At 42.2% G+C, this 14,549-nt stretch overlaps 1 protein-coding gene across 39 annotated transcripts in view; it reads left to right on the plus strand.

Annotated features, from left to right (window-relative positions):
• The window catches only part of NRXN1 (neurexin 1), an 841,287-nt gene that overhangs the window by 709,332 nt on the left and 117,406 nt on the right, over positions 1-14,549 (plus strand). For 27 of the 39 annotated variants that reach the window (XM_064164294.1, XM_064164293.1, XM_064164292.1 and 24 more), the window contains 2 exons: positions 10,994-11,083; positions 13,412-13,731. In XM_064164294.1, the coding sequence (XP_064020364.1) occupies positions 10,994-11,083; positions 13,412-13,731 (410 nt within the window). The remainder of the gene's footprint in view (positions 1-10,993; positions 11,084-13,411; positions 13,732-14,549) is intronic. The other 12 variants (XM_064164281.1, XM_064164279.1, XM_064164283.1 and 9 more) reach the window with 1 other exon arrangement.

Genomic DNA, 14,549 nt, shown 5'->3' on the forward strand with positions numbered 1-14,549 from the left:
TGCAGTTAGCGTGTGTGCTGTTAAGGAGGGTTAATGCTGATTGCCTTGCATTTCTGTATTTTCCTTTCTTTTATGTCTCTGCTCATGTAATGAGCACAAAATTAGCCTCACTGCCCCTGCTTTGACTCCAAAAAGTCTGCTAAAGCTTTAGTGGTCACAACCGAAAGCCAAACTGTCTTTTCTCTTATATAACTGAGAGCAGAATTTAACCCCAGAAGAGTTTTGTTTCTTTTTTTTTTTCCCAATTGTTTCAGAGAACTTTTTCATGTTGCCAATGGTCCAGAGGTATTATAAGGAAAGAAAACAAAACACAGAGAATTTCCCACAGCCTTTCACTGACTACAATAAAATGCAATGCTATGAGCAATCACCTTTTGACAGTTTGTCCTCTTCCATCCTCAGGATTTGCCATCTGATTAAGCTTAATTAGGAAGCTTGTACATAGCTAATAAGACCTTTCTTACTGATGGCTTCTACCTGAGTCCTGGATACTCATGGGGTTACAGACATTTAAAATAAGAGCTGAGCACAGTATTTTCTCTTGGCCATTGTTCATTTATATAATGTGAGTATTATTGCTCTTCAGAGACATTCTGTATGGCAGCTCTTTGCTAACATGAAATGAAGATCATTCAGATTGCCACCTGAATGAAAGTCAGAATGACACACTGACTAGTTACTATCTCAGACCTAGCTAATTTTAGATCTAATAAGGTTGAAATACTCTCCACTTTTCTGCTGTTGAAAACCTATTGAGTAAGAAACTTCTTGCAGTCAACTTAGGGTTAAATTTCTATAGGAAAAGTAACCTTAAATGCTGTGACATTATGATTCAGAAAGAGTTCAGAGTCCTTTTACCTTGGAGAACTGCAAAATGTCACTCTTGGAGTGATGTGGGGCACGGTACTGTACTTACAACAATTCATTCCTTATACTTTCATCTTCCTCTTTAATGATTCCTATCAATTTTCCTGCCTATTCTAGCAGCAGCCATACCATATTAGCTCCTTAACTGCTGCACAGGCAGCACAAAGGATATTTTTCAAACTCCTGATAACAAAATACGACCTTTAATTTATCCGACAAAATCCTGTGTTTTCTTATCTCCTCCTTGTTGCTTTTCATCTTCTCGTGCTTGCTTTTGATACAGCCCAGCAGTATCTCAAAGTAAGCTATCTGACACTGTGCAAACTGAGACATATATTGCATGATTGTGAGGAAGTGAGAGTCAGGAAGAGCACACTCTAATTACTGATTAATTAATCCAGTGAAGAATAATCAAACCCAAACCACGGCAGAAGGTAGTCAGTCACTGAGAGTTCACAGATTGCACTGGGTTGGAAGGGACCCACAAGGATCTTTTCTAACCCCACCCTGCACTCAGCAGGGACACCTCCATCTAGATCATGCTGACCAAAGACACATCAAGGCTGATCTTGAATGCCTCCAGGGATGGGACCTCAACCACATCCCGGGTCAAACCTGTTCCAGTGTCTCACCACTCTTCATTGTGAAGAACTTTCTCCTGATATCCAACCTAAATCTCCCCTGCTCCACTTTGAAACCATTGCTCCTCATCCTATCACCACAAGGCTCTCTAAACAGTCTCTCCCCAGCCTTCCTGTAGGTCCCTTTCAGATACTGAAATGCAGCTCAAGGTGTCCCTGGAACCTTACCTTCTGCAGGCTGAACAGCCTCAATTAGTCCACCCTGTCTTCCTGGGAAAGGTGCTTCAGCCCTATGATCATCTTGGTGGCTCTCCTTTAGACCCCCTCCAGCAGGCCTACGTTTCTCTTATGTTGGGGTCCTCAGACCTGGACATTTTACTTCAGGTGAGGTCTTGCCAGAGAAGAGCAGAGGGGCAGAATCCCCTCTCTCCATCTCTGGCCACACTTATTTTGATGCAGCCCAGACTGCCACTGGCCCTCTGTGCTGCAAGCACCCACTGTTGCCTCACGTCCAGCTTGTCTTCCACCAGCACCCTCAAACCCTTTTCTGTGGGGCTGCTCAGTTTTAACCTGTACAAAAGTGTAAAAATATGGTTTAGTTTTGTTTAATACTCAAGCATGAAAGGAGGAGCTTGCAGATGAACAGAGGGTGGCTTGGTAGAGCCTGTAATATTAGTGGAATGCGAGTCAACTCACACATCTTTCAGTAAGCCTAGCACTTGGATTCTTCTGTAAAGCAATCTGAGGTTTGCTTTGTGATTAGTAGACCAATGAGAGATTTCACTCTGCTCTGAAGACTGTTGCCAGTCATTCTGTGGGGAAAATATTCTCTTGGGATGTTTAATATTCATCAAAAGGAATCTGGGAGTCTCTGTAAGGTGAAAAGGGCTGTAGTACAATGTGGTAATCTTATATGAACATGCCAGGCTGGATGCTTGAAAGTTTGGAGAAGTCATACCTCATGGTGGTTTCTTTTTATATAGTTAAACTCTTCTGGGAGAAGGTGAGATGTTGTGGAGGTGCATTCTTTCTTATTTGCTACAGGTTCTCTTTTTTTCTACCTTTAGAGTCCCTTTGCACTTTTATTTTCTTACCAAGCTGTGGGTGAGGTTTGTTCAAGACATCTAACAGGAAAAAAAATGCACATCCGAGAACTGTGTGCTGACTTTCCTTTTGAACACTGGAGGAGGCCCAAAGCAGCCAACAGTCTTCAAGGTGGACCACTGTACCCTCCATGTCTTGTGTCTCATCCACCTACACATTGTAACAGCTAGAGTTGGCATATTTTGGGAACAGAAAGACACAGCATCAGCTGATGTGTCCAGAACTCCTTCCTGGATCAAAGGCTGGATAGCCAACTCTGTAAGCACTCAGCAAAGATATGACTCAGAGGAGTGCCAGTGTCCCCCACAAATGGGGTGGACCTGGATCTCTTAATCTCTTGTGCTCTGCTCCATGAGACTCAGTCTTACACCTTTATAGCCTGGGCCCAGGATGCTGAGATGGAAAAAAACAGCATTTTGTATTTGCAGTGTAACATCTTTATGGCCTGGCCCAGGATGCTGTGATGGAAAAGGTGGTCTTATATTTGCCCATTCACTGATGACTGCTGTGGATAAGACAATTGTGGATTACAAGAAGGCTTTTCATGAAGGCAGTAGGCAGAGTAAGATAATTAGATGCACTGCAGAGTGTTTAGGAACTAAATTTGCAAGGAGCAAGGCTTGCTAGAGGTCTAAAGTGGCAAGTGAAGTAAGGTTATGCCCTAGCACACCCTACTCATTGTGTGTGGAAAGTCTGGGCACATACTCTGTGTCTGCAGCATACATGCAGATGAGAAACCTCAGCCTGAATGATCTCTGAGTCGTCTTTGGTCACATAGAGCAATGGAGACATAGCCACTAAATTCCTTAGATGGCAGTTAAAGGTGGAATCTTAGTACAGCTGTGGAGAATGTCTGTACATTGAATATTTCAAACACATTACATTTTTAATCTGTTTAAATCATTGTGACAGAGGTGACACCGATGGCCAAGGCATGGAGCCAATGTGAACACCAGCAGGACAAAACTATCTGCAAGTTGTGCATAGAAGCTTGGCCTTGTGATTGATAAGGTTTAAAATACCACTTTCTCTTTTGCTGGGGAGAGGCAAGCTGAACATGCAAAATCACAGAATCAGAGAATGCACTGAGTTGGAAGGGACCCTTAAAGGTCACCTGCTCCAAGCCTGCTGCAGTAAGCAAGGACAACTTCAGATAGAGTAGGATGCCCCATCAAGCCTGACCTTGAATGTCTGCAGGATGGAGCCTACACCACTTCCCTGGGCAACCTGTCCCAGTGTTCCATCACTTTCCAGACCACAGTCTTGCAACTCCAATTTATTCTGACATTAGTATACATTGGTATACAGAAGTTCATGTACACAGGAACAGCAACAGATGATCTGAAAGAACTTCAGTCTGACTATTGCCGTGGTTGTGTTTGTATTTCATAGCCTGGTCCCTGTGCCAGAGAGCTGTTGTGGCTTCCTTTCCTCATGCTGACACTTCAATCACGTTGCATCCCTAACTGCATCTGAAGGCTCTCTGCCTGCCTCTCCCAGATACGAGGGGACTCATGATTCAGAAATAGCCATGCCAAGCTCATTATAAGCAAAACTAGGGAGAGGGGAGTTGTTTATAAATGGAGATAGACCTTGGCTTTAGCACTTGGCTGGTTATTTCCCTAGCAGATCACCAAAACTACCAAGGTGAATTTGTATTCTGTTAAAGGGTTTGTTTCAAAGAAAATATTCTCTAGCCCAGATTGTTCTTCACAGACTCTCGATTTTCAACCTCCTTACTTATTCTCTTTCAAGGATGCTGCTATTTCACATCAATAACTGACACCTTTATTTCAGAGAACAAAATAGAATTACACTCCAGCACTGACAATATAATAAATCAGGAGGGATAAAATACATATTAGTGAAGTTCACATAGTTGGTTTGTCCCTGCTGACCTATAGATAGAAAGGTATGATTAAAGTTGGAGCTGTGTCGGCTGGTTTGAGTTTTTTTTGTCTTGCTGCTTCTCAATCTTGCCACAAGATTTAGCTGTAACTCAAAGATTTGACCTTTGCTGCTTCTCTCTGCTTACCTTGATTCTTTGGAATTATTGTTATTCCCTTGAAGCCTTTCTGCCCATACAGAATTAACACTGTATTGTGACAAAATATGATCTGTCTGGCAGAAGAATGAAGGCATCTAGAATTCGATTGGCTTAGACAATGTCACTGTGCACATCCCCAGTGAGTAATTCCTACCTGGCTTTTTTTTTTTTTTAATCAAAGAAATCTCAGCCATATAAACCAGAAACAATCACAGAATGTTAGGGGCTGGAAGTGACCTCAAAAACTCGTCCAGTCCAAGCCTCCTGCCAGAGCAGGATCACCTATACCAGATCACACAGGAATGCGTCCAAGCGAGTCATGAATATCTCCAGAAAGGGAGACTCCACAACCCCTCTGGGTAGCCTGTTCCAGTGTTCTGTCATCCTTGCAGGGAAAAAACTTTCTCATGTTTCCATGGAACTTCCTAGGCCTCAACTTCAACCCATTGCCCCTTGTCCTGTTATTAGGCATCACCAAGAAGAGTCTGATCCATCCTCCTGGCACTCACCCTTTACAGCTTTAGAAACACGAATGAGGTCACCTCTCAGTCTCCTCTTCTCCAAGCTAAAGAGCCCCAGCTCCCTCAGTCTCTCCTCATGAGGAAGATGTTCCATTCTCTGGATCATGCTGCATAGTCACATAGCTGTCTCCAGTTAAAGTTTAGGCATATTAGTAGTTTGGGTTTTTTTAATGAACTGTGGCTCAAAAGCATGCCTGCCAGAGCACTTATTCTTTCAGGAATAAAACCTCCAAGCCACAAGTTTTAGAGGAGGAAAATACAATCCAGCTTCTCAGAAGCAGGTTTTCCATTGAAGAAGTGTGATTCATCACACTGATAAAAATAAGCATTAAAAAAGGAAGCATGAAACATGTGTACTGAATTCAGACACTGGAATGGGCTGTGCAGGAAGGTGGTTGAGTCATTAACCCTGGATGTGTTTAAAAGTCATTCGGATGTGGTCCTTGGGGATATGGTTTAGGGTGTACCTTGTAGGGTAGGGATATCAGTTAGATGTGGTGATCCTGGGGGGCTTTTCCAACCTGAATGTTTCTGTGATTCTGTGACTCCTTCTGAGGTAAACAAAAAAAATGGTTTTTAAGTTTTTTACTGGAGATGAAATTATCAGTTAGTGAGTTCAGTGGGGCTGTCCAAATCCATTCCAGCTGAGAGTTTAAGCTGGCTGGGATAAAACAGAAAGGTAGTGAGAAGATGAATGCTTTGCACAATGTAGTTTCCACTGTTTTTGATTCACAGATTTTGTTCAGGTTGGAAGGGGACCCTCAAAGGTCATCCTGTCCAAATTCCCTGCAGTTATCAGGGACACCTCCAGATGGAGCAGGCTGCCCGGGGCACAGCAAGGCTGATCTTGAGTATGTGCAGGGACAGGGCCTCAAGCACATCCCTGGGCAACCTGTTCCAGTATTTCACCACTCCCCTTGGGCAGAACTTCTTCCTGATGTCCAACCCAAATCTCCCCTGCTACACTTTCAAACACTGCCCTTCATCATTTCACCACAGGTCCTTCCAAGCAGTCTCTCACCAGCCTTCCTGTAGGTCCCCTTCAGATATTGAAATGCAGCTCTGAGGTCTCCCTGGAGCCTTCTCTTCTCCAAGCTGAACAGCCCCTATTGTTTCAGCCTGTTGTTATGAGAGGTGTTCCAGTGCTCTGATCATCTTGGTGGACTTCCTCTGGAGCAGCAGATTCATGTTTCGCTTGTGTTGGTGGCCCCACAGAGCTGGACTCAGCAGGGCAGGTGAGGTCTTGGCAGAGCAGAGGCAGAATCTCCTCTCTCCGGTACTTCTTTTGATGCAGCCCGGGCTGCCGTTGGCCTTCAGGGCTACAAGTGCCTATTGCTGGGTCATGTCCAGCTTCTCATCCCCCTGCACCTCCAAGTCCTTCTCTGCAGGGCTGCTTTCGATATCATCATCCCTCAGCCTGGGCTGATACTGAGAGTTGCCTCCCAAATTTTTAAGACTGTAATTGTTCAGTTAGTGAGGTGTCTGATATGTTCATCATTACTAAGCCTGTCTCTTCTCCTTGAGACTAAATCTGGATCAGTTCCACACCATTTCCCTTTAGTCCTCCCAGTTATATGATGTACTGGAAGATTTTAAGCTAATGAAACAGTGTCAAATTGAGATGCATTTAACAATATTCTTTTTTCTTCTGGTGAGGGATGGGCTAATGTAATCAGCAATTATTGTGTGTGTGTGTGTGTGTCTGACCTTTACAAATCAAATGGTTATTTCTTTGCTTTTCATTTGTATTTTGCCCCCAGTGGTGCAAGACTGCTGCAGTTAGTCTGAAACATAATTTCTGGAGAGAATCACATTATAATAGGGTGCAAGATCCTCCAAAAAATGTTCATGCCACATGAACATTTTAATGAAATAATACAGAGAATTGTCTAAGTTGGCCTAGACTACAAATTATGCTGTTGATTCACCGAGGAGTTTCTCCAATCACCATAGAGATGTCCTGGAGCAGGTGCCAACCAGTGAAATTGAAGGCAGAAATAACCCTTGTCTGGAATAAATCCCTTGCCAGCAATGGAATTACAGAGAGATGCCATAGCATTAGGGATCCAGACTGGTCCCTGCAGTAAGTCCTGCTACTAAAGACACCCGATTTACACCTACTGGTTGAGTAAACAGAGTTGAATGCCTTCCCATCTGAACATTGCTTCACAGGTCTGAAACTAGAGCAGGGTAGGTTTAGACTGGACATCAGGAAGAAATTCTTTACTATGAGGGTGGTTGCCCAGGGAAGTGGTGGAGGCCTCATATCTGGAGACCTGGCTATGAACACCCTTAGGGAGGAGGCATCCACAACCATTCTGGGCAACCTATTCCAGAGTCTCACCATCCTCATTCTGAAGAACTTCTTGCTAAGATCCAGTCTAACTCTGCTCTCCTTCAGCTTCAAACTGTTCTCTCCTGGTCTGTCTCTAGACACCCTCATGAAAAGTCCCTCTCCACCCTTCCTATAGCATCCTGTCAAGGATATTCCCATTTAGTCACAGGATGTTTGTTTTAAGTGAAGGAGCCCAGGATAAAAAGCAATGACTTTAAAGATCAGAGCAGGAAAGAAAACAAAACATGAAAACATCCTGTATTCTTACAGCATCACAAGAGGTGTGTTCTGCAGCCATTTATTCTGCATTTTCAGTTTGTTGGAAAGGCAGAGAAGAGAAAGGTTTGGTAAAATACTGTTTTAAAGGGAATGTTTCTGAAAATCGAGAATACAGAATCATAGAATGGACTGAGTTGGAAGGGATATCCAAAAGTCACCCAGCCCAACCCCCTCTGCAGCTAGCTGGGGCATCCTCAACTAGATCAGGTTGCCCAGAGCCCTGTCGATCCTCACCTTGAATATCTCCAGGGATAGGGCCTCGGCCACCTCCCTGGGCAGCCTGTTCTACTGCCCTCGTGGTGCAGAACCTGTTCCTAACATGCCATCTAAGTCTGCTCTTTTCTAGTTTGAAGTCATTGGTCCTTGTCCTGTCATTGCAGGCCTTTGTAGGCAGTCCCTCTGCAGCCTTCTTGTAGGCCCCATTCAGGTACTGGAATACCTGATTAGGTCTCCCCAGAGCCTTCTCTTCTCCAGGCTGAACAACCGCGGGTCCCGCAGCCTGTCCTTGCAGCAGAGGTGCTCCAGTCCAATAGGGCAACGTGCATATGAAAGAAATGTGGTTTTCTATCTGCACCCACAGTCTTCTTAATGCTGCCTTATTTTAGAAGTTGCCAGAGCATAGCCACCCACAGAAGTGGAACCAACTTGCTTGGTTGTCCAGACAATTTAGTTGTGGGCAACCATATCATCGGAAGCGTTCAAGGTCAGGCTGGAGAGGCTTTGGGGCCACCTAATGTAGTGAAAGATGTCCTTGGCCATGGCAGGGGCACTGGACTAGATGATCTCCAAATGTCTCTTCTAACCCAAATCATTCTTTGATACTTTATTGGAAAGTGAATAGGAAAAGGGCATCCCTTAATAGTGAGTGATGTCTGTGGTAAACCAAATAAGGAAGACATGAAACATGACAAGCAGCAGTGGTAAGGGTTCCAGCTTGTACCCATGTTCTTTGTCCTATCACTGAACACCACCAAAAAGATCCTTGCATCTTCAGATATTTATAGACATTGATTAGATCCCCTCTCAGTCTTCTCCAGTCTAAACAGCCCCAGGTCTCTCAGTCTTTCTTCATAGCAGAGATGTTCCAGTCCCCCAGTCATCCATGTAGTTCTTCATTGGACTCTCTCCAGCAGATTCCTTTCTCTCTTGATTTGGCAAGTCCAAAACTGGACATAGTATTCCAGATGTGGTCTCAGCAGGGCAGAGTAGAGAAGAACTTCCCTAGACCTGTTGTCCGCACTCTTCTTGATGCTCACCAGGATGTTGTTGTCCCTCTTGGCCACAAGGGCACATTAGTATCCCATGGAGAACTTGCTGTCCCTTAGGACTCCCAGGTCTCTCTCCACAGAGCTGTTTTCCAGCAGGACAAGCCCTCCTCTGTACTGGTGCCTGGTGTTGCTCCTCTCCAGATGCAGGGCTGATTCTATGGTACTGATTCTTCCCTACAAGCCTGCTATGACTTGTGATGCTGAGTAGGGATAATCCTCTGGCAAACTGGTGCAGTGGTTTTCTGAATCTGGATAATAATTAGCTGGAGAAAACATATTTCTGAGCACTGAGTGGGCTCCTGCATCCTCTACCTGGATGTTTTCAAGGCCAGGCTGGATGTGGCTCTGGGCAGCCTGACCTACTGGAAAGTGTCACTGCCCATGGCAGGGGAGTTGAAACTAAGTGATCCTTGAGATCCTTTCCAACTCTGGCATTGCTGCGATTCTGCAATACTTAGGTTTCCACTGCAGATACAGGACTTGGTGCATGTTTGATCTAGCCAGACTAACTTTGGATTCAGACCTCCATTCATCATGTTTGCTTCATACCTCTTCTGGCTCTTTTGTTTGCTTCATACTTTTCTGGCTCCTTTTAGCTCTCAAATTTTTTACTAATATGAACCAGTACAATGGAAGGAAAAGGTATTGTTGATCAAAAGTGCTACTGCCAACAAAAAACCTGCACATGGAAGGAACTATTTAGATCTACCATTCTCTTAAGAAAAGTTTGGAGAAGAAGACAAGGTTTTCTGAGAGATGACACCTATATCACTCAAACACAAATCCCCCTATAGTGACAAACAAATATTTAAAGTGATTTGCTAATTAGTCCTCATTATCTGATTTTTTTTCTGACTATGCCAGCCTTATTTTATCTCCTTGCTATATTTTTATCTCCTTGCTATATTTTTATCTCCTTGCTATATTTTTATCTCCTTGCTATATTTTTATCTCCTTGCTATATTTTATCTCCTTGCTATATTTTATCTTCTTGTTTTATTTCATGTCTTTGATGTATCCCATTGATTTCTTTTATCCCATTGTTTTATTTCATCTCATTTGTTTTCTTTAAAGAAGCCAAAGATCTCTCTCTGCACAGTCTGAGACCAGATATGGTTTGCAACTAAGAGAGGCTTGTGTGTTGCGTTGCTAAGTTTTGGTTAGTAATTCCCATATGAAACCCCACCACAGATGGCCTCTTGCTGACTTTTAAAGCACTTCCATGCTTCAGAGCCAGGCTACCTTTCAGCAAACCGCTTTTGTCAAAGCCTTGGTGTTCCTTCAAGATAGTGTCAGTATGTCCCATGAGAATGTAGAGAGTGAATGGCCTGGTCTATTTTGTACCATATATCTGAGTCTCTGGAATGTCTTTTGATGAAACAAAGATGAATGTTTTTGGGGTTGTTTTTTTGGTTTCTGGTTAGGAAATAAGTTACAGCAAGTCTGTTACCAGAGAGCAGAAGTCTTAGCTTGGTGATTAAGAGTCGTGGTGGTGTTCTTTAAATGCCTAACCTTGAGTGAGAGGTTGGATGTCTTTTGCAAACTTAAACCTGTTTCACCTGAACGTGTTTAACTAGTTAATAAGAGACATCAAAAAAAAAACCCAACCAAACAAAAGACAAAACCCTGAGGTCAATGATCATTTTAATTTTTTTGTTTTGGGAGAGCCATTCGATGATGTTTAAATTTGTTTTTTCCTTCTTTTGTTTTGTTTTCCTTTTTTGGGGGTCTGTCTATAACATAAGTTTTAATAACCTAGCTCAAATGCAGATTTCTAATTTTCAATTAACGTAGGCATAATTTTGTTTGCTAAAATAAAATAAATGAATGAATGAAAAGTCTGAGCCATGAAGTGTGCCGAGGTAGCGCTTTTTAAAATTCCAAATTTCAAAACATCATGTGGCAACTGTATAGCTCAAGCTTTAAGTATTAACTTTTAACCTTTGACCTTACAGATTTTAACCAATGAAATGTCTCTTTAAACTTTAAAGGAAACAATGATAACGAGCGCCTGGCGATTGCTAGACAGCGAATTCCATATCGACTTGGTCGAGTAGTTGATGAATGGCTACTCGACAAAGGTAAAAAACATTGATTAAAACTTCCAATAAAACCAATAATTTGAACATAACCAAGTAGTGCTTCATTGTAACACTAATAAACATAAACCAAATAAATTTTCAGTAAACCTAAATTTTAAAACCAACTTTAAAACCGTAAACTGTAGAGTAATATTTTGCATACCTTGTATAGAAGTACCAGCTGGTTAATAACCTTACCCTGTTAACTTAAGGTTAAAGGGACTGTTAAATCTAATTCAACTAACTCAACCTACAAAGGTACTCAGAGCAACCATTAACCCAAAATTATAAATTCTTCATAGATTATATATGATATGTTCCAGCATCTAAATTCTTAACTAAAAAGAAAAGAAATCTATACATGTAGTTATCATATCTTCATTATGGGCCTGAGAAAAAAAAAAACAACAACAACAAACCAAACCAAAACCAAACACATTTCGTTTTATAAACTGTAGGCATCTTAAATAGTGGGCAAGATGAATTGCCAAGCAAAATGAAGTCCCTTTAACGTTTGCAACCTTCTTAAGGGGATTTTGGAGCAAACACTAATTTAAAACAGAACTTAAAGTTGTGTGCATGCCTTTTTTTTAGTTTGGGGCTTTTTTTATTTTGTTTGTTTGGTTTCCTTTTTTTTTTTGGTTGGTTTTTTTTTGCTTTTGTTTTTTGGGGTTTTCTTTTTTTGGTTTTGCAAGCAGAAAGCCAGTCTGCTGAAGTGACTGTTTTATTTACTGAGAGTGGTACTGTTGCTGAGGATTTCTCTGTTTAATGGAAATGTGCCATGATTTCTCCATCGATATGTGTGTCATCTCCGAAGCTGCTTTTTGCATCTTAAAAAAACCAAACCCATAGCTTTGATTTTAATTGATAGCCTTGCTGAAAGCCAACCAGACATCTCTTTTATTTTCTTTTTATTATTATTATTATTTGGTTATTTTTTTTAATTGAATCTGCCTCTGAGATGCTCAGTGTGACCCATGCGTTTCTTTTCAGTGTGTATGTTAAAGGAAATAACTATTGAAATACAAAAATGAAATAAATATTGAAATACAAAACTAAAACAAAAACCAAAAGACAATTAAAAAGATAAACATTCATTTCTAGAGAGATATGACAGAATAGATTCTTAAATTCACTTGGCTTAGTGACCTGTTGGCATTGTAAATTAACTCTGTGCATATAGACTTAGTTCTGTACGCCTATACGTGCACAAAGTCACATCTACTCCTGAAGGTGTTTAAGGCCAGGCTGAATGTGGCTCTGAGCAGCCTGATTTAGTGACCTGTTGGCATTGTAAACAAATTCTGTACGTATAGACTTAGTTCTGTATGTCTCTATGCACACAAAGTCACATCCACCCTTGGAGGTGTTTAGGGCCAGGCTGAATGTGGCTCTGAGCAGCCTGATCTAGAGGCCTGTTGGCATTGTAAACAAATTGTGTGCATATAGACTTAGTTCTGTATGTCTATACACAAAGTCACATCCACCCCTGGAGGTGTTTAAGGCCAGGCTGAATGTGGCTCTGAGCAGCCTGATTTAGTGACCTGTTGGCATTGTAAACAAACTCTGTGCGTATAGACTTAGTTCTGTACGTCTCTATGCACACAAAGTCACATCCACCCCTGGAGGTGTTTAAGGCCAAGCTGAATGTGGCTCTGAGCAGCCTGATTTAGTGTGAGGTGTCCCTGCCAATGTCAGGTGGGTTGGAACTAGGTGATCTTTGAGGTCCCTTCCAACCCTGACAATTCTGTGATTCTACGATCTAGAGACTTAAAACTTTAGGCTTGATGCTATATTGTGTGGAAAAAAAACCCAAGCCAAAACCAACAAACGAAACCAAACCACAAACTTTCAATTGTTGGCAGACATGAAGAAAAAAAAATAATCTAAAAGAATCAGAACCTTGGCATTCTTGACACACACCAAAATAAAAACTTAACGTTGCTTTCAGGTAACAGGACCAGGGGTATCACGTGGAGTGCTGAACACATTTACAAATATATTTGATTGGCCTTTTAGCAAAAAGAAAGGCAGGGAAATTAAAAAAAATAAATAAACAAATAATTAAGTAAAGCCTCAAACTGTTGCCAATTAAGAAAACCACAAATGCTCTCAGAATTTATGCATTTCATGGACACCTCATTTAAAAAAAAAAAAAACAAAAAGCAAACACAACAAAAAAAAAAAAAAAAGCAATGAATTCAGATCCTTTTTTTCTTATAGTTTAATTGCTCTCATTATTCACCCCATGACGATTTGTTGTCACTCGTGTAAGAGTACGGTGTTCACAGTCAACATTTTTGCATGTATGTAATATTATCTTCGCAGGGCGTCAGCTCACAATCTTCAATAGCCAAGCAACCATTAAAATTGGAGGCAAGGAACGTGGTCACCCTTTCCAAGGCCAGCTCTCTGGTCTTTACTACAATGGCTTGAAAGTTCTGAATATGGCAGCAGAAAATGATGCCAACATCATGATAGAAGGAAATGTGAGACTTGTTGGTGAAGTGCCTTCCTCTATGACAACCGAGTCCACAGCCACAGCGATGCAGTCTGAGATGTCCACGTCAGTCATGGAAACCACCACCACGCTGGCCACCAGCACTGCTAGAAGAGGAAAGGCCCCCACGAAAGAGCCGATCGGTCAGGTTAGTTGGCTTCCCTGCCTCTTGCAAATACTTGCTCAGCCTTGAGAGTGGCTTCCTGTATCACATTGGCTCTGCAGACGGGATCGTTCCCGTGGAGGAAATGCATGAGGTATGGATGAAAGTTCTGTGCCATGTGTGGTTCCTGGATGCAATGTTGATCAGCATCCAGAGGGAAAGGAAGGACTGTGGTGTTCTTCTAACCTAGGCAGGCTTTGAAGCTCAGATTTTTCTCATGCCGGGTCGTATTGCCCTGTCATCCGTCTTCGTGGTGGTGCATGTTTTTAAGTACTTTTCCCTCCTTTGGTGGCTTATATTGATTCTTTTCAGTGTAGGAAAGCAGGATGGCTGGAATTAGAGTGACGTGGAGTGATGACTTTATCCATGAGATAAAGAAAAGAGACCTAGTTTGAAGGGGGAACTGGAAGGAAGGGTGGAGACAAAAAGTTGAAAGAGGCTGGGGAAGAAGGAATTAGCACTTTCTCTAGTCGCGTGACTGATCAGTTTCTTGTAAGAGGCAGTAGCAGCAGAGGGAATTAAGGACATTCTGTAGCAAGTCAGGGGTGGTTGTTTATCCTTTGTCGAGGTTGTTTGCATCTCATGAATGTTGTGATACATTTAGTAGCTTTTGAGTTTTGTCAGGATGTCTGTCTGATCTGTGTGGTGCTTCTAATTATCGGGAGCTGGAGAAGGGAGTACTAGTGAGTGAGTGAACTCCCTACCTTCCACTTGTGGTACCCTGAGTAACAGCGTTCAGGCTTTGCACTTCAAAAATTTAAAACATGCCAGGGTGGCAGGGAAGGTTCTTTTATATTCCTTCT

This window comes from Pogoniulus pusillus, chromosome 25 (genome assembly GCF_015220805.1).
Source record: "Pogoniulus pusillus isolate bPogPus1 chromosome 25, bPogPus1.pri, whole genome shotgun sequence".
Classification (NCBI taxonomy): Eukaryota; Metazoa; Chordata; class Aves; order Piciformes; family Lybiidae; genus Pogoniulus; species Pogoniulus pusillus.